Genomic DNA, 21,381 nt, shown 5'->3' on the forward strand with positions numbered 1-21,381 from the left:
AATCCCTGAACAGACCATATCTGGACTATTGTGCTCAAATTTTGTCCTTAGGATTTGAAGGGGGTAAATTAATCTTGGAAACAGTGCAGAGGCACATAACAAAGAGCTTTTGAATAAGCTTTTCAAATAAGTTTTCAAACAAGGGGAAGGAGTGAGGACAAAGGATCATCCCTGGAAGTTGTGAACAAGAGGGGTGAGGAGTGGTTTCTTTGCATGGAGGGTGGTTGAACCGTGGAATGCATTTCCTGATAGAGTGGCAAGAACATGAATGATGAGTGAGTTTAAGGAGTAGTATGATGGACTTTGTTTTCTAGGGTGGTCTCCAACAGTGAGACTTGTGATTCTGTGGAGGTCCAGAATCATCATCATAATAGTAATGGTAATGTAATTACGAAGGAATTAAGTTATTGAATTAATTTATGCAGTATCAAAATGACCCATTCGTTATTGCTGACATTATTCATCAAGAATTACTTAAGGAAATCAGACTCCAATAGAGTTAGACTTCTTCTGGTTGATTCTACAGATGTTTTAAATGTGGATGAACTTGTCCATTACATAAGCTACATAGATAAAAATCAGAAACTGAGAGAGGCATTTAATACTGTAATTTTGATGCAATTTACAAGGTACTTTGATACATTAGAGAATGAATTATTCTTGCCTCAGTAGTTCATGATGCACATAGTACACTCCCTTTTAAGCCAAGAAACAGTCTGCACATGAAATATCTTCATGACTAGGCTACTGATGTGAATTTAACAGTCTCCATATACCATTAGCCCACCCTCATGAAGCTACCTTACATGCAAACTTTGTTTGCTTATGAATAATCTATAATTGGTTAACAGGCACTGGAACACATTGGACTAAATTAATGGGCTAGTGGCAGAAGTAAGGAGAGATTGTATTGCACATAATTTGAATCTGTTTTAAATTCTGTAAGATGCTGTCTTTGTTGCTGAAATTGAAATGGTAGTAAAATTTATATACCTTTTATCAGAATTCTCTAAAAACACTGAAAGAATTGGGAAATGTAACAGTCGTGTTACAAACAAAAATCCTGAAGTATCAGCATTCAGTTAGATGGGTGTCTAATACAATGGGGTACTGCCTGCAACTACTCTGCAGTAGCAGTGCATTGGGAGGAAATAGGAAATTCAAAAGAGGACGATGCTGCAACATCAAAAGGTATGTTAAAGAAAATGTAGATGTACAATGGTATTCAGATAATCCATGCAGAAAGCTATTCTAATGTTGAATGAAAAATCTAATAGATGAAGGATGAATGTACAGGGTGTTCGGGATAAATTTGACATATTTATAATTAATTATATTTTTCCGTAAGTTACATGTATTAACACACACTTCTCTTCATTTAAAAGTTTGGACCCTTCTTCATTCATATACAAGATGTCAGAAAGGATGGATAGCTGGAACCCACCTGAATCATGGAAGAGAATAACTTGTATCATGATGATTCGTGCCCGCCATCAAAATAAGGATATTACGACTGCTGCCCAATGCTCCCTGAATACAGTAAAAACAATCAGGCATGAACTAGAGACTTGCAATGGTGACTACGAGGATGTAGCAAGAAGAAAGATCCCTAGCAGACGATCTGATTGCGTTCGTACAGCAGAATTCCTCGCAAATCTGCAGGAACAGGTGTTGAAGAACCCTGGCATTGGAATTCGGGCTTTGTTCGTGGAGTTGCTAACTGTAGTCAAGCCATGGATAACAAGGGTAGCCAATGGTAGGCCGTATGTATGGCAGCAGGATTCGGCCCCTTGCCACACCTCTGGGAAAAGTCAAAAATGGTTGTCTGAAAATTTCTACGACTTCACCAGTCCAAATGTTTGGCCTCCAAACTCCCCAGACCTTAACCCCATGGATTATTTTGTATGGGGCGCAGTTGAAAAAGACACCAATCGCACTTCCAGTAATACAAAAGCCCAGTTAATGGATAAAATTAAAACAGTTTTTGCGGCCCTTCCCAGGGAGACTGTAGCATCAGCTTGTTCGAGGTTCCGAAGCAGAATTGAAGCTGTGATCGATGCTAATGGTGGTTATTTTGAGTAAATCTTGTTGATAGTATTGTAATTAACTCTGCCTGTAATGTTTTTTTGTCAGTTCATTAAATTTAATAGATACAAAGAAGATTTTCTTTTTCCTTACGAAACTGTCAAATTTATCCCGAACACCCTGTATTTAAAAGCTGTTTCAAATTACTTGGCTTGAAGATCTGGAAGATTTTCAGGAAAAAAAAAGTAAAATTTTGGGTAAATATGTTGATGATAATGAAGAAACAGTTTCAGTAAATTTGATGAACAAGTGGTAATGATGGAAGTTTTTTTTTCTTTTCTATTGGTTAGAATATAATAAATTTAGTTTAATCCTTTATCCAAGTGTAAGCAAAAAAAGTTTGTATCTGAAGTATATTCAGGACTGAGTCAACTCGTGGTAAAGGTAGACCAAGCTCTCATCACTACTTGTTTTAGTGACGAGACCTCAATAAAGGTCGAAACCAGTCTGGGTAGTGACTGTTGCCTTAATGCATAGCATTATACATGTCTGCAAGGAGATGCACTTTGCATTATGGGAGATACTATGACAAGTGGTGATGAGAGCTTGGTCCACCTTTACCACGAGTTGCCTCAGTCCTGAAGATACTTCAGGCACAAACTTTGTTTGCTTACACTTGGATAAAGTATTAAACTAAATTTATTAAAGTGGTAATGAGTTCAGAGTTGTTGGGAAGCATTTAAACATACAAGATCTTATGGAAGAATGAGTAATAAGAATTCCAAGTTACTATTTCTTTCAAAAACTGCTTGAAGTTGTATACCAGCAAGCATGTCATTATGTGAATGAAGTTTAAGTCAAATGAATCTAATAATAGAGAAGTTGAGCTCATCAAAGAATCTTCCACTATGAAGACTTATTACATATAAATAGCATCTCTTTGCAGGACTTTATTCAAGTAAAGACATGCTGCAGGCATATAAAACACTTATGTAAATGAGAAGTGTTAGCAGAGTACATTTTAAATCCACATTGAAAGCAAATGATATTTCTGTATAATTACATGTAATGTGTAGTGAGAATTAAATAATGCATTACTTTATTTTGTCATCATAACATTTAGTTTTTTAAAACATCACTTATAATAATATTTATATAGAGCAGACTGATACAATAGGTGAGTAAAATGTTTTGTGGCTAGTAGGTTTAAGTTGTATTTCTGGAGCCCTGTATGTTTATTTAAATTAGGCTGGTTTTTAAGTGTGGCTTCAGATTCTAAGATTTTTTGAACATGCTGTAATTCAGCATAATAGTTTCTTCCATTTGATTTTGTGAGTAGTGTGAAAGGCATAATCTGCTAGACCTCTATACGCCAGGAACTGAGAGAGGAAGGCATTGTCCTTAGGAGAATGGATAAAGGTAGCCAGTTTTAAGTGGGCAGTGCACAGATAGAATTTTTTTTAAAAATTCTGTTATTTTTTCTGACATACCCTGTGCATTGAGAATAGGGATTGCATTACTACCGTTCTTTTTGTAGAGAAAGCATAGTATTATTGGGGGAGGGGAGGATTAAGTATTTTGTTGATTCTATTGTTGGAATTGTGGCTATTAGACAGGAGGACATAGTATATATGGTGTTCAGTTATGAGAAGCTTCATTGGAAACAGAGTTGATAAGTTTTAATAATATACTGTTTATTTGATCCTTTAATTATCAGAATAATAAGTTTGGATAATTGAAGTGTTGGAGACTTGAAGTACTATTACATAGGGCTCTATAGGGTGAAGATAAAGGATGTTACTGATGCTGTATGCAGAAGAATGGAGTGAATGAGTTGATTGTGTTGTCTGGCACAGATGATTTGAAAGGTGAGAAGATATGAGAGTTGTTAGTGGAAGCAAAAATGAAGAGCAAGATTTGTGAGTCTACTGCCTCACAAATGAGCTGTGATAAATGAGCATGGGTACAGTAGATTATGCATTGCTGAATGGGATTTCACAGGTCTCCAATTTAAATGGGTTGGTAATGACATTACACATGGGTAACTATGGGTACAAAAGGATGTTGAAATATATGTACACGAATGCAAGAAGTATCAGAAATAAGGGTGAGGAGGTTTTGGCATTGGAAACCTAGACTTGGCCAAAAATTATTGGCATCATTGAGATCTGGTTGAACTGAAAATGATAGTTACAGGGTTAGAATGTAAAGGATATTGCATTTTCAGGAAGGATAGAAGGAACAGGACAGGAAGTGGGGTATTGCTGATGATAGCTGCATAATTACAACCAACAAAATTAGAAGTTAAAGAGGATATTAGGTCTGATGGAGATGGTTCATTGAGACTGTCTGGTGTGAGACAGAGGTAAATAGGACAAAATATGTTGTTGGGTGCTGCTATAGACTGGGGGGGGTCCACAGGAAGATGTAGATGCTATGTATTGGCAGTATAATAAATTTAGTTTAATCCTTTATCCAAGTGTGAGCAAACAAAGTTTGCGCCTGAAAGTATCTTCAGGACTGGGGTAAGGTGGTACAACACCAGGGAAACTCGTTGCAAAGGTGGAGCAAGCTACCAACACTCCTGTCTCAGTATCTCCTATAATGCAAAGCACATCTCCTTGCGGATATGTCTAATGTTATGCATTAAGGGAAGCTTTTGGTAGCTTGCTCCACCTTTGCAACGAGTTGCCCTGGTGTTGTACCACCTTACCCCAGTCCTGAAGATACTTTCAGGCGCAAACTTTGTTTGCTCACACTTGGATAAAGGATTAAACTAAATTTATTATACTCTAACCAAGTGAAAAATAAACTTTCAACATCTTTCTCTAAATCCAGAGTAATTTATTAAAAAAGGGTGGCACACCATTTGGCAACTCGTATAGGTAGAGATGACCTGCTAAAACTTGGGTCTGGCTCCCACTGAAGAGACCTCAATAAAGGTCGAAACTAGTCTGGGTAGTGGCCCTTCCCTTAATGCATAACATTAGACATATCTGCAAGGAGATGTGTTTTGCATTATAGGAGATACTGAGACAGGAGTGTTGGTATCTTGCTCCACCTTTGCAACGAGTTGCTCTGGTGTTGTACCACCTTACCCTAGTCCTGAAGATACTTTCAGGCACAAACTTTGTTTGCTCACACTTGGATAAAGGATTAAACTAAATTTATTATACTCTAACCAAGTGAAAAAAAAAAAAAAAAAAAAAAACTTTCAATATGTATTGGCAGATTAGCACAATGAGTGCTGAATAATTATTATGGGAGACGTTAATTTTTGGGGATGTCAATTGAAGGGAGGAAAGGGGCATGGCAAGATGGAAGTGGGATTTATACAATTTATACAATTGCTAAGGGATAAATTACATTAAACAACATATTATAGAGGGGGGACAAGGGGTTTTGAGGGTGTTGGATCTGATATCATCAGAAAATATATCCATATCCAAGGTAGACACTCTGACTCCAGTGAGAGTGACCATGTGGTCTTGTTCTGGGAATTTGCCAAACATGTTAAGTTCTCTGTCAAGAAGTGGTTTATGTTCAACTATAAGACTGGTGATTATAAAGGACTCAGGCGTCATCTTGAAACAGTGCCATGGCTTGAGGAACTACTAGGAAAGAATATTAGTAGTGCATGCCAAATGGTCAGAGATTGCTTCAGACTGCATACCCAAGGTCAGGAGGATAAACCAAGTTGGAATTAAGTGGATGAGTAGGGATATAAAGCAACAACTGCAAAAAAAAAAAAAAACATTGTGGAGGAAATGTAAAGAAAAAAGTGATCAGCATACTCATGAGCAGTACAAGGTGCAAGCAAGAAGGGTGACTAGTATGGTAAGGAAGGCCAAATCACACTATGAGAGAGAATTAGCCAAACAGGCCAAAATAAACCCAAAATCGTTTTTCTGTTATGTAAAGTAAGAGCAAAAAGGATTATGGTAGAATGACTTTAAACAATGCTCATGGTAGGAACGTGACTGAATTAAAAGAAATAGTCGAGTTGCTAAGTGATCATTTTGCAAAAGATATATCATCCAGGTGGTGATTTTACAGTTGCTGATGTTACAGAGAGGCACATCAACATTGAGGTAGATGAACAACATATTAAAAAATATGAATGTGAATGCAGCAGTGGGAGTAGATGACATATCAACCTGTGCACTACATGAATGTGCAAGAGAATTACATTGTCTCTGACGAAGTAGTTCAGTCTAAGTGTCAGCTTTGGCAGGGTTCCAAGGGAGTAGAAAGACTGATTTGACTGATTTTCCCTTTTCAGTCGTTTCCGACCATAGGTGACTTTGTAGGCATTGTCCATAAAGTATTCCTTGTGAGATTTTTATAGGATAGTTCACTGTTGCTTTCCCCAACCCCCTAATTTTATGTGGGCTCGGGACCAGCATATGGCTGGGATGTATTCATGACTGTAGTCAATGTGTGTTCAGGGGGCCGGTTTGCTTGTTTGAGGGAGGAAAAACTCCAGATAAACTGGGGAGAAAAAAACCTTGCTGTCCACGCCCAAGATGGGCTAACTTGGCTATGTCTGAGAAAGATCCTTAAGCTCCTAACGTTGGCGACAGGAATCGAACCCAGGACACTTCTTTCCCAGGCATATGGTTGCGAAGTGCATAGCCACTAGGCTAACCGTGCTAATGAGCAGAAAGAGGGGAAGTAATACCATTGCATAAGGGTGACTCCAAGACAGAGGTAGCAAACTACAGACCAATTAATATATCAGTATATTAATTCCATCAATTAATATATCGGGAGTAGTTAAAGTATTGGAAAAGTTGGTGAAAGGTAAAATACAACAGTGGGTGGATAGGGATGTGATACTCTATAGTGGGCAGCATGGCTTTGTAAAGGGTAGGTTCCGTCTTAATAACTTAATAACTTATTCATATTTTAGAATAAAGTGATAGCAGAATTGGAAAAAATCTCCAAAAGTTGGAGCAAATGGGAATGAATATGAGGCTAGTTGCATGGATGGCAGTGAGTGGCTGACAGACACCAGAGAGTAGTATATGGTGGAGTGGAGTCTAGGAGAATGATGGTGACTAGTGGAGTACATCAGAGTTTGGTAGTAGGGCCACTACTCTTTAATTTGTATATCAATAACACGGAAAGATTTAAGAGGGGATTTCAGTTGTTTGCTGATGATGCAAAACTGGGGAGAGCAATAGTTGATAAAGGTGATGAAGATATCCTGCAGTATGATTTAAATAAGTTGGCATTGTGGGCAAAGGATGATGATTGTCAATTTAATGTTGCAAAATGTAAGGTTATGCACTTTGGGTTGAAAAGGTTGCCTGTGGTGTATCATATTGATGGTATTGGTTTGCAGGAAATTGATGAAGCTAGGGACTTGGGGATGAGGCATAGGACTGACCACCTTATCCTTGAGTTAAGTTCAAGATTAGTTGGAGAATCATGGGCATTAAGTGTCTATTAGGACCACTGATGATGATGGGATTTGGGATAATGGTGGACAAAGAGTTGAAGTTCAGAGGGAATATTGCAAAAGTTGGTAAAATAGCTCAATGAATTGCTTGGATGTTGAAAAACATGCTAACAAGTGACGATAAGCATTATCCTTCTCTATAAGGCTATGATTTGGTCACATCTTGACTACTGTTCACAGATTTTGTCACATGGGTTTCTTGGGGACCAGGAGGTGGTAGAAAGGATTCAGAGATGAGTGACTAAGATGGTGATAGGTCTGTGGAATACTCCTTATGAGGATAGCTTGAACTTGCAATGAATTCTGGCAATCCATTTCACTCACTCACCACTCTCCATGCAAAAAATCTGGTCTGCACACTCCTCACTAACCACACTCTTACACAACTGCTGAATGGTCCTAGTTCTCTGACTATTTGTCATATTGAAAAATTTCACTTGCATCAATTTTATAAAACCCTTTAATATCTTAAAAGTTTCGATCATGTCTCCTCTTTTCACCTATCAACTAAACTTTGTAACCCAAAAACCTTAGTTGATATCTTGCAGCTGATCTTCCTCTCTCTTTTCCTTTGGTCTGTTTATCAAAAGGTGTATTTAACCACCTCTTTTGGTAGCCAACATCTTTCCATTGTAAATATTTTAGCTCACTTCTGGTGTCTTTATTTTTTATATGGCCTAATTAAACAGAATGGGCGAGGAAAGATTAGCAAAACAAGTGTTCTCTGCCAGGTTGGCAGCAAAACGACCCAGAAGAAGACCAAGATATAGGTGGATTGATACAGTACAAAGTGCTTTAGACGATAGAAATATAAGATCTGATAATGTTGGAGTCTTGACAAGTAACAGACTGATTTGGAGGAAAATTGTAGATAGGAAATTAATAATGATGTTATTTTTTTCATGTAGTACTATCATATCCTGTACACCCCTTGAGGGTACATGGCAGGAATTTGATGATGATGATGATATCTTTATTTTTTAGATATGTTATCATAAAGCCTAAATAAATAAACTGCCATCTGTTCTATTTTCTATGACTATTTTTGATTTAACACTATCTCGACCTTTAAATGCCATGGCATTTTGTTTTATTTTGTGAAATTTTTGCATTGTATTGTTGACTTATTTTGTTTAATTCATAAACTGATTTTTGAAGGCCATCTTCATTGTCTTGTAATGTAATCTGATCATCTGTATACAGCATTAATAACAGTTCTTCTGGATACCTTGTTTTATTGTTGTTTTCCATATTTTTAATAATCTGATTTAAAAAAAAAAATATAGAATAGAGTTGGAGATAAGTTATATCCATGTATAACTCTATGATTAATTTCAATATCTTCTGTTAATTTATTAGCTAACTATATTTTTGTATCGTCATATAAACTTTGTATAGTTTGTACCAAATGTCCTTGGCTTTCCTTACCTGTATGGTAAGGAAAGTCAAAGCTAATTATGAGAGGAAGCTAACTGATGAATCCAAAAGAAACCCTAAGGAGTTCTTTCGCTATGTGGCAAGTAAAAGGAAGAATAACAATGGAAAGATTTTTTTTTTATATTGGGCCCATATACAGGAGGTTGACTGGTCAACCTATAGTACATTAGTACCATATATGGGTGGTGGGTTGCAAAAGGAGACTCTTGTTTACGTTTGATTTGAACGCCTGTATGTTGTATTCCTTGGGAAATACGTCAGGGGGAAGACTGTTCCACAGTTTTGCAGTAGCAGGGATGAATGAGGAGGAAAATAAACTTGTTCTATGGGTTTCAAGGTGTACTGTGAAAGGATGTTGGGGCAGCTGCATGTTCCAATGGGCTTAGTACAGGGTGGGAGAATTATTGATGCTGTTTCAGATGAATATTTCCCATGGAAATATTTATAGAATATACAGATTGCAGAGACCAAGCGTCTATGTGAAAGTGAGTTGGTGAAGGATGGGTCATTTATTAGCCTAATTGCTCTCCTCTGTCTTGAGTCAAGCATTTTGAGGGAGAGCTTTTTGGAGTCCCACTCCAGATATGACAGCAGTATTCAAGAGCTGTGTGGATTTGTGACTTGTATAGTGTTAACGGCTGTTTAGAGGTGAAGTAGCATCTTGAGCGAAAGAGAAAACCTAGTTTTTTGGAAGCTGAGGATGCAATGGTTGTGATGTGATTATGCCAGGAGAGGCTTGATGTCAAGGTAATTCTGAGAAGAGAAATTTCATCTTGTCTGAGAATTTGAGTGTTATCAAAAACAATGCTGGGGGAAAATGGTCCTTTTTTGTGAGAAATAAGACAGAACTGGGTTTTATTAGCGTTGAAGTTGATGAGGTTATCTGAGCCCCATTGGCAGATGGTTTGGAGGTTGGAATTAAGGACAGTGGTGGTTGATATTCTGTGGATTGAGGTGAGTTGTGTAGAGTAAGGTTTGTCAAATGAAAGGGAGGAATGTAATGTGCTGTCATCTGCAAAACTGTGTATTGGGTTAGAGGTCAACTGAAGTAGGTCATTGATATATAGAAGAAAGAGGGTCGGTGAGAGAAGTGAACCTTGTGGGACCCCAGCATTAGTTGGATGGTGAGAGGATAGGGAGCCATCTACCATCACACATAGTGTGCATCCAGACAGGAAGCTGGCAATCCATCTGCAGAAGTCCTGAGGCAGTCCAAATGATGGGAGTTTACCAGACTCGGTCAAAGGCTTTGGAGATATCAAATGCAACTACTTGGGATTCACCGAATTTCTCCATGGCATTTGTCCAGTGATGGGTGACGTATGAGAGTAGATCTCCTGTTGAATGGCTCTGACGGAATCCGTACTGTGGTCGCTTAATAGCCGGGTACCTTCAAGGTAGATTAAGAGTTGAGAGTTGATGATTTTCTCCATTACTTTAGATAGGACTGAAGTGAGTGAGATAGAGCGGTAGTTAGATGGCAGTGATTTGTCACCCTTTTTAGGAATGGGTTGAATATAGGCCAGTTTTCAGGTTTTGGGATATACCAGTGGAGTAAGAGAGTGTGTACAGGCGACATAGGATAGGAGTCAGTTCCGATGCACAGACCTTCAGGATAATTGGAGGAATGCTGTCAGGGCCAGGAGACGTTTTTGGTGTCTAATTTAGACAACAGGTTTGCGATATCTTTTTGGCAAAAGGATATCGCAGGGGGCATTGTATGTTGTGCAATTGGAATGACTGGAGGGCATTTGCCATTGTCAGTTATGTGTGCATTGGAGGCAAAGTGTGATGCCAGGAGATTAGCTTTTTCTATGGGTGATCTCTCAATTGAGCCATCTGGGTATGATAGAGGTGGGAATAGTGTAGGGCAAAAGTTATGGCCAATTGCCTTGGCAAGGGACCAAAAGGCATGGCTGCTGTTTGGACAGTCTGCAAGCTTCTTGCTTTTGGCACGTTCAAATTCTGTTTTGAAAGTATTAATAATTTTCTTGCATTTGTTTTGGGCTTCAGTATTGAATGAGGATGGGGTTCTTGATTTGAGCCAGTTGTGGTATGCCTGATTTTTCATTTGTACAGCCTTGGCACATTTTTTGGAGAACCAGGGTTTAGTTAGGGGATGGCAGGTCTGAGTAGTGTGGGGAATATATGTTTTCATGCCAGTGAGGATCACTTTGGTGATGCGTTCAGTGCATATGTTTGGACTGGATGACCGGAAACAATAGTCTAACCATGGGAATGAAGCATAGTAGTCTTGGAGACTGTCCCATTTGGCACTGTTATAATGCCAAACTAATCTTGTGTGGGAGTGACTGTGTAAGCATTGTTGCATGGGGGAGGAGATGAGCACTAAGTTGTGGTCAGAATTGCCCAGGGGACTCACTACATTCACTGCATATTTGGATGGGTCATTAGTAAGGAAGAGATCTAGGGTATTTGGGGAGTGGCTTGGGTAATCTGGTATTCTGGTCGGTTTTTGAACAATTTGTGTGAGGTCATTAGTGACTGCAAATGTTTCAGCATCTCTGCTTGCAGGATCTGTATAACTGGAAGAGGAAAGCCAATTGGTGTTATGGATGTTGAAATCACCTAGGAGGATGATTTCGCTGTTAGGAGAGTGGGACTGGAGAAAATCAGATTACTTTAAAAAGTGTTGATGGTAGAGAAATAACAGAAACGAATCAAATAATTGAGTTGCTTAGTGATCATTTTGCAAAAGTGTACCATCTTGGTTGTGATAGTGCAGTGTCAAATGTGTCATTGACTGATGAGAGTCTAGAGATAGATGAAATAGAGGTGCTTAATATATTATAGAACCTTAATGTTAACACTGCCGTTGGGTTAGATGGCATATCGGCCCATGTGTTAAGAGAATGTGCAAGAGAATTAGCACTACCTCCTCTAACCAGGCTGTTTAATTTAAGCCTCAGTTCTGGTAAAGTACCAATAGAGTGGAAAGAGGGGAAAATAATTCCACTGCACAAGGGAGGCTCCAAGACTGAGGTTGCAAATTATAGACCAATCAATATATCTGGAGTGGTGGTTAAGGTTTTAGAGAAATTGGTAAAAATTAGAATTCAGGACTGGGTGGACAGCAATATGATACTTTATAAGGGACAACATGGTTTTATGAAAGGTAGGTCTTGCCTCAGTAACTTGCTTACTTTCTATAATAAAGTAACAGTAGAGTTGGATAAAGGAAATCCTTACTCAGTGATACTGCTGGACTTTGCAAAGGCATTCGACAAGATTCCACACAGAACTCTGTTGAATAAATTAGAGCAAATGGATATGGATCTGAAGCTGGTTATTTGGATTAGAGGATGGCTGGTAGATAGATATCGAAGAGTGGTTTACGGTAGAGCTGAGTCCAGGAGAAGGCGGTGTACCTCAAGGCTCAGTACACCAATATCATCGATATACATTAATTTGTACATCAATGATATTGGGAATACTTTGAAAGGAAATATCCACTTGTTTGCTGATGATGCAAAATTAGGAAGAGCGATAGTCAATTCAGATGATGTAGATATCTTGCAGGATGACTTAAACAGGCTGACGGTATGGACTAAAGTAAATGGCTGTCAGTTTAATGTGGCTAAGTGTAAGGTGATGCACTTCAGGAGGATGAGATCACATGCTGTTTACTATATTAACTGAACTGCAAGAAGTTGACGAGGCAGGGGACTTGGGAGTCATTGTGGACAGAGAACTTAAGTTTAAAGGGCATATTGCAAGATTGCCAAAACATCACATCAAATTACATGGTTGTTCGAATCAGGGATAAGGAAGTTATTGTTCCACTTTATAAGGCATTAAGCATTTGGACTATTGTGCACAGATGTGGTCATCTGGATTTCTTGGTGGTGAAGAGGATTCAGAGGCGAGTTACAAAGATTGTTGCAGGTCTGTGGGATGTTCCCTACCAGGATAGATTGAAGATCTGTGGGCTCCAAAAACTAGCTGATAGATGTAGAAGAGGAGATATGATAGAAGCATATAAATTATTAAAGGGATTTTACAGGATTGATACTGACATTTTTAAAACCAGTGCAGGAAGGGAGAGAACGAGGGGGCCATCCTTGGAGATTATTTAAGAGTGTGGTTAACAAGGGTGTTAAGGACTAGATTTTTTACTTGGAGGGTTGTGAAGGGGGAATGCGTTGCCAGAGGTGGTTGCGAATGCTTCATCTCTGAATGAATTTAAGGAGAAGTAATGATAGGTATTGTGTAAATAATGGTTAGTGTGTCAATATGGGGTCTCCCTCAATGAGTCTTTTGACTCCATGGAGACACCGTTACAATAATATTTTGCATTAAGAACTGCATATGAAAAAGCTTTGCACAAGACAGGGGCTGCACTTGCTCACATCAGATCAAAAACGCACTCACACAAAAATCTCTGAGCAGTGCTTGGAGCATTTTAACAAGAAAATTATTTTGTGCATCGATTTATTACTATGGATGAGACTTGGATTCACCATTACACACCAGAATCCAAAGCAGTCAAAACAGTGTACAGAAGCTGGTTGTTCAGCATCAAAGAAGACAAAGTCTGTTCCATCAGCAGGAAAGGCATATCATCAGTGTTTTGGGATGCTGAAGGCATTTTATTTATTAATTATCTTGAAAAAGGGTAAAACAATAACCGGGAAATATTATTCGGATCTTTTAACATGACTAGACTGAAAAATTTGTGAGAAAAGACCCAGTTTGCAGAAGAAAGAAATCATCTTTCATCAGGACAATGCACCTGCCCACAAAAGTGTTTTGGCAATGGGAAAATTTAAGAATTGTTGGAACATCCACCGTATTCCCCAGATTTGGCTCCCTCTGACTTCTATCTCTTTCCAAAACTAAAACTCTTCCTCGCTGGTCAGCGTTTTTCTTCGAATCAAGAGGTGATTGCAGCTGTAGAGGGGTATTTTGCAGATCTTACTGAGAACCACTACAGGGAATGGATAATGGTGCTAGAGCATCACTGGAATAAATGTATTTGTCTTAAGGGAGATTATGTTGAAAAATAATTGAATAAAAATAATTTTGAAATTTTAAATTCGTTTTTTCATTGTTAGGCCAAGAACTTTTCAGACCAACCACCCTTGTATAGAACAGCTGAAATAGGAGAGCATTAGACTGAAGATCTAAAGGTCCCTAGTTCGATCCCAAGTTTCGGCAGTTTGTTTTTTGATGAAATGGTTTCAGTGATTGACTTTATTCATCCCAAAGTCATTGGAATAAGTGAAACATGGTTGAATGAAGATATCATAATAGGAAGAGAAATGGAAGGATACAGTATTTTTTGGAAGGATAGAAAGGGCAAGATGGGAGGTGGGGAGTGCTGCTGATGATTCCAGGGGAATTAAGTCCACATAAGGTATACATCAAAGAGGGAAATAGTGACAATGGTTATGAGGCAGTGTGGTGTGAAGTGGAGGTTGAGAGGAAGACATATTTACTTGGATGTTGTTCTAGGCCTGGGAGTTGAGGGTGATGATGAAGAAATAAACGACTTGGATTAGTGAACAAAGGAAGGATAATTATTATGGGTGATTTTAATTATGGCATTATAGACTGGAATGAAGAAATAGCATTTGGGAATAAGGAAAATGAATTTCTCGAGTTCTCAAGAGAGAACTATCTCATGCAGCACATAAAGGGGGGCACGTGAGGATTGAGGGTTCTAGATCTGAATCATTTCATTAAATTAAAGATGCTAAGAAATTATATTCTTGGTTTAATCCTTTATCCAAGTGTAAGCAAACAAAGCTTTTTTTTTTTTTTTTCTTCCCCCAGATAGAGGGTGCCAAAAATCAGGACTCTAGTCTTTGTGTTGCTGCTACAATTTTGTTTAACTAGTCCATTGATTACGCCATGTTGTTATAGTCTCACGTATTGTGACAAACTGTGTTTTTGTGGTCTGTAGATGCTGGTTATAACACCAGCGAAATATCAGCAATAAGTTAATAAATTAATTATTTACTTAGTTTCTGTATTCTAATATATACCGTTAAAAAATTAAACAAATAGTAATAATAATTCCTTGTAGCTATTAACGTTTTGCCAGCGTGATCTGAATAGATAGCATTTCTGCTCTTTATTCAGCAGACTGCAAGTTTACCCATCATTCAATGCTACTGTGGGCATTTGGATGATTGATAGTAGATGAATTTAATAGCTCTGTTTAAAGATCAAAAACATTCCCATTTGGTCTTTAGGTAGGGTTCAAATTATCTGACCCTTAGCTCTTATAGTTTTTTTATGCATGACTACTTAAATGGATGGTAGGCACAAATTAAGAAAAAATTAAGACCAACGTAGTTCTGAATTTAGTTATTGTGGTATTGAATAATAAATACTCCAGAATGCTATGGTATCATTGATTTGAACTGATGACCAGCTTGATTAGTATTAATTTATCATCAGCAGCAGTGTGTATTGATTTTAAGAGGAATGTGGTGAGAGTAGTAAGTCATCAGCTTTCGTGAGGTATACTGTATTAATTTGGAGAAGTTAAAATGATAGAATTTTATTTTAAATAATTGATTTATTTTAAATATTGACTTTTAATTTCATACTATTATATTCTGTGTTCTGGAGGGGATTTTATGATACCTCAGTGAATTTGAGTTGGTAACTATTTAATTTTAGTCTGCTGTAGTTTTTTAATTTTAGAAGTCTTTTGTTTTAACTTTTTCTTTTTGTCATTTATTATTTCAGAAACTTGCAGTCATATATATTCATTGGACTTGCTGGTTAACTTGAGTGATTGGACACAATTTGTAAAATGCCAGTTCCAGTACAAGGAATGTATCAGCATGGTCCTAGCTGTTGGGACAGAGTGAAAATGGGATTTGCTATTGGATTTTGTGTAGGAATAGCATCTGGGGCACTCTTTGGAGGATTCTCAGCACTGAGGTAAATATTTATGAACATATCATTTAATCACATGTAGTATTGTCATGTATGGCAACTTATAGAAGTCTCTTTTCCTGGATTTTATATATTTGATTATTCTGGCTTGCAACCAGGTGAGGGGGAGCTTGACAGTCATCCCTGGAGAGTTATTACCAGTACTTTAATTATCAAGTGTGTAATGGATTGACGTGAACAGCAGATGTTAATATAGACTGGATAATAAATCTTGTATAGGTATGTGGCAATGTAATAATAATAAAATTGTCAGATGTCATATATATACATTCATAGCTAACCTTAATTTCATTTGCAATTATGTAATGTTTATTTTTAATTTAAACACAGGCCAAAAATAAATACTACATAATTCTTTTAATTATATTTCTTCTACGTTCTTACTACACCTGTACTCAATTTTCAGGGATGACTCAGAGTTTACCTGCCCACAATCCAGAATTTTCTCTATATCTGTATTGTAAGAACCCCTTATTGTCTTGTATCTTTATATGTTCTTCTCTCCTCTTATTTCCCAAACTTCAAAGGCCATACTCCTTCACTCTATCTTCATGTGCAAGTGGACCTTATCCACTCCTTGTCTCCACAGTGACCAACACTGTGCTGTGACAATATCAAAGTATACAAACCTTGTAAAGTGGGAGAATAATGTCTTTATTCCTACAAGTCGGTGTTCTTTTTAACATTGTAGGTTCTCTCTCTATACACACACACCATAGTTCCCCCCCCCCTAAATGCGGGTTTGTTTTCCATGGTTTCAGTTATCTGCAGTCAACCCTGGTCGGAAAACATTAAATAGAAACATCCAGAAATAAACAATTTATAATTACACAGGCAAAGTGGATACTACATCCAACATTATTTCAAAGTCAAATGTTTATAGAAACTGTAACTCAGAGATGCCAAGGATTGCATTCTCATAAGCTCTCAGGTCAGCTTACGAGGCTTTCATAGTTTCTACAAACATTTGGCTTTGAAATAATGTTGGATCGAATATCCAACTTTGCCTATGTAATTTTACATTACCAAAATGAAGCTTTATGGCTCTTTCTTTCAGTAATAAACAATTTTTAACTTGTGTGCATTTCTGAGTAATGTGATGAAATCTCATGCTGTCCACCCTGGAATGTGAATCACCCCTTTGTCCAGCGTGGATATGCTGGACAAAGGGGTGATTCACTGTACTTGCAGGTAGCTGTACCATATACACTACCCACCCATTAGTCACTTAGTAGCCATCCGAAAATATTAAATGGAAAATTCCAGAAATAAACAATTCATAAGTTTTAAATTGTGCACCGTTCTGAGTAGTTCTCAGTTATCAGATCGACTGTCACAATATTGCAGTGCTTGTGTTCAAGTAACCCTTATTTTACTATTATTATGTTCAAGTAACCCTTAATAATTGCCCCAAAGTGCAAAAGTAGTGATGCTGGCAAGCTGGATATGCCAAAGAGAAGCTGTCAAGTGCTTCCTTTTAAGAGAAAAGGTGAAAGTTCTCGACTTCATAAAATAATAAATAAATAAATAAAAACATATGCTGAGGTTGCTAAGATTCCATTCACATTCACATAATTTTTATTATAGCATATTGTTATAATTGTTGGGGTGCTTAAGGGTCAAAGCTGTATAACTGAGAGGAGACCTCCACATAGCCTTTAAAGGAATAAAGAATGCGGAGAACCGACTTATTGGTTAAACCAAAATCTAGAATGATGGTACAACATGACAAAATTTCATGCCGGCTGGGGCGTTGCCCGGTTAAACAAGGCCCCCGTTGTTTTCGCCAGGGAACCAGGGGCGAACAGCGAAAAGTCAGCTACTGGAACAAATCTGAAAATAAACCACAACTCAACATCACCAGAGTTAAAGATCGGTACTATCAACGTAAGAAGCCTGAATGGCAAAGAAATAGAGCTAGCGGAGGAATTGGATAAGTACCAGATCGACATAATACAGGTGACTGAAACAAAAAAGGCAAAAACTGGCGAGATCGTTCTGAGCAATAAATACAAAATGTTATATTCAGGAAATGACAATCAAGGAAAAGAAGGAGTAGCCATAGTATTCAACACAAAATAAGAGGCTAATCTTCTTGAATGGCAGTCAGTCTCAAGTAGAGTAATGTGGGCAAATATGAGAATGGGGAACTAGACAATGAGACTTATTTGTGCCTATGGTTCCACAGAAGGTTCTACTAAGGTAGAAGTGGAGGAATTTTTTGAGGCTTTAGAAAAAGCAACTGACACAATGAAAAAGGAAAAGTTGGTCCTTGTTGGGGATCTAAATAGTAGAGTAGGAAATGATTGTGAGACATACAAAAATATTTTGGAAAAATTTGGAGAAAAGAACAAAGCTAATAATAATGGCAAATATCTGTTGGATTTCTGCTCAGGACATGGATTGGTTATTACTAACACCATGTTCCAACATAAAAATGTGCACAAATTCACATGGAGAGAAGAGGCTAGGAATAAGAAAAGTCTCATTGACTATGTTATTGTTGATAGTGATGTTTTCTCCCTGGTGCAGGACACCAGAGTGTACAGAGGAATTGAAATTGGAAGTGATCACTATTTAGTCTTGAGCAGGATAAAATTGAATTTCACATTGAAAAGAATAACATGTAAGAAAGTTTTAAAGCGAATAAAAGTTGAGAAGCTCTCAGATGTGAACTGTACACTAAAATACACAAAGATTATTGAAGAAAAAATGAAAGAGTTTGAGAACAGGAATCAAACCTTGGAGATTCAGTGGCAAACTCTGAAGAAAACATTGATTGATTCTGCCAGAGAGGCATGTGGTGAGGTTGTCTGTAAGGATAAAAAAATCAGAACTCCCTGGTGGACACAGGAAGTTAAAGAGGCAGTGAAGGAAAAGAAGAAAGCATACCAAAAGTTCCTGTCAAATAAGTCAGCTTGTGCTCTTAGAGAATATAGACAAATGCAAGAATGCTAAACACTGTGTAAAACTAGCTAAACAAAAGTCATGGGAGGACTTTGGCAAGAATATAGAAAATAAATATCAAGAAGGTGGCAAAATATTCCGGAGGTTGTTGAAGAAGCTTAAGAATGGAGGAAAGAATGCCGTAAAAGGAATTAGAGATGATAAAGGTGACATGAAAATGGGAGAAAAAGATATCCTTGAAGTATGCAGTAATTACTTTGAAAAACTGCTAAATGAAACAAGCAGTGATGATAGCACAGTGGTAAAAAACACTGACCAGGCATGCAGTTAGGAATACATATCCATACTTGAAGTAGAAAAAGCCATCAAAGGCTTGAAATGTGGAAAGGCAGCAGGAGTAGGTGATGTTCGACCAGAAATGCTGAAGTATGGTGGTATAAGAGTCTTACAGTGGCTGCACTGCATAGTTCAGAAAGCTTGGACAGAGGGACGAAAAACCCCGATGATTGGAGTAGAGCTCTCATAGTACCCATATATAAAAAGGGAAATAAAACTGCATGTGAGAATTACAGAGGTATTTCCCTACTGAGTGTTCCTGGCAAGATCTATGCAAGTATACTTGAGAAACGGTTGAGAAGAATTGTGGAAGAAAAGCTTGGTGAAGAACAAGCTGGATTCAGGCAAAATAGAGGCTGTCAGGATCAGATCTTCACTTTAAGACAAATAGTCGAGAAAGCATGGGAATATAACGAAGATCTGTATTTAAGTTTTGTCAATCTGGAAAAGGCATATGACAAGGTGCCAAGAGAGAAGCTATTCAATACGCTGCAGTTATATGGTGTCAATGGGGCATTATATCAAGCAATACTTAGTCTTTATTTGAGTTGTAAGTCAGCAGTTAGAATTGAAGGAATTACAGGAAGATGGTTTAATGTTAAATCTGGTGTGAGACAAGGATGTACATTAACCCCTCTGTTATTCATTATTTGTATGGATCACATTATGAAGGAAAGTGGTATTAAACATGATATCAAAATTGGAGATGTTAATGTCAGCTCTTTGCTTTATGCGGATGATGTTATACTTCTAAATAAATGTGCTACAAATCTGCAAGATTCTCTGACTAAATTGAATAGCTGTTGTAATAGATATGGTATGAAGGTCAGCAATAAAAAGACAATGAAAATAGGCAGAATCATTGAAAATGTCAACTGTGTTGTGAATGGAGAACCTGTGGAACAAGTAAAACATTTCAGCTATTTAGGCACAATTTTTACTGAAGATGGTAAATTAAATATAGAAATAGACAACAGAATCAGCAAAGCTGGTATGGTGGGAAGTCAATTGAATAAATTCATATGGAATAAGAGAGAAATTAGTCGGAACACTAAATTAGCTGTATACAAGACAGTGTTCAAACCAGTTTTAACTTATGGATCTGAGAGCTGGGTCAGAAGTAAAACACTTGACCAAAGACTAGAGACCACAGATATGAGATTCCTGAGAAAGATTATAGGCGTGAACAGATGGCATCAATGGCAATATCATATTAAAAACGAGGATATTAGGAAAGAACTTGACATTGTCAGCATCCAGGAATGCATTAGCAGAGCTAATTTCAGGTGGTATGGTCACTTAAACAGAATGGGCGAGGAAAGATTAGCAAAACAAGTGTTCTCTGCCAGGTTGGCAGCAAAACGACCCAGAGGAAGACCAAGATATAGGTGGATTGATACGGTACAAAGTGCCTTAGACAATAGAAATATAAGATCTGATAAGGTTGGAGTCTTGACAAGTAACAGACTGATTTTTAGGAAAATTGTAGATAGGAAATTAATAATGATGTAATTTTTTTCATGTAGTACTATCATATCCTGTACACGGCAGGAATTTGATGATGATGAAAGCAGTAATTCCAGAAGAGTTTCTTGTTTAGTTAAGAAGCAAAATTTTCATGTTGGAATGGCTGCTTCTGTGCTCTAAATTATTAGAAGAGTAAAAGAAAACTTATTTATTATTATATTTACGTTATTTAAATTAAGGGGATGTTTTATTTATTTTATTTTTTTTTAGAAGATAAGGAAAAACAGAAGCCTGTTACGAGGGTGATCTGAAAAGTTCTCGGCCTCAACCATAGATGGCAACACTATTGGAAAGTTGTTGTTTTTTTCTAAGTTGGTATATCTGTCATAAGCATCCATGTGAAATTTCAAGTCATTCTATCAAGTAGTTTGTTTTATACAGCTGTCTGAAGTGAAGGTGTTGTCTGTATCCCTTGAAATGGATAAAATTGAGTATCATGCAGTTATAAAATTTTTTGTAAAAGAAGGTTTAATGCCAAAAGAAGTTCATTCAAAGTTCATAAAAGTTTATGGGCACTCTTCTCCTTCATTTTCGACAATTAAAAAAATGGGCTGCCGAATTTAAACATGGCCGTATCAGCCTTGAAGATGATCCACGTGAAGGACGTCCAAAAAGTGTAACCACACCAGAAATCATTGATCAAGTGCACAATATGGTATTGCATGACCAGCAAGTCAAAGTGCGTGAAATTGCTGAGACTATAGGCATTTCAAAAGAACGTATAGGATATATTTTGCATGAAGAATTGTGTA

At 37.4% G+C, this 21,381-nt stretch overlaps 1 protein-coding gene across 4 annotated transcripts in view; it reads left to right on the forward strand.

The window, feature by feature from the left end:
• LOC150092613 (reactive oxygen species modulator 1) overlaps window positions 1-21,381 on the forward strand; it is a 32,519-nt gene that overhangs the window by 8,244 nt on the left and 2,894 nt on the right. For all 4 annotated transcript variants that reach the window (XM_090414606.1, XM_090414604.1, XM_090414607.1 and 1 more), the window contains exon 2: window positions 15,647-15,844. In XM_090414606.1, coding sequence (XP_090270732.1) covers window positions 15,714-15,844 — 131 coding nt within the window. In that variant the 5' untranslated portion in view covers window positions 15,647-15,713. The remainder of the gene's footprint in view (window positions 1-15,646; window positions 15,845-21,381) is intronic.

Source organism: Typopeltis vanoorti, chromosome 25, assembly GCF_054136105.1.
Source record: "Typopeltis vanoorti isolate ZY-2024b chromosome 25, IOZ_Tvanoo_1.0, whole genome shotgun sequence".
In the NCBI taxonomy this organism is placed as follows: Eukaryota; Metazoa; Arthropoda; class Arachnida; order Uropygi; family Thelyphonidae; genus Typopeltis; species Typopeltis vanoorti.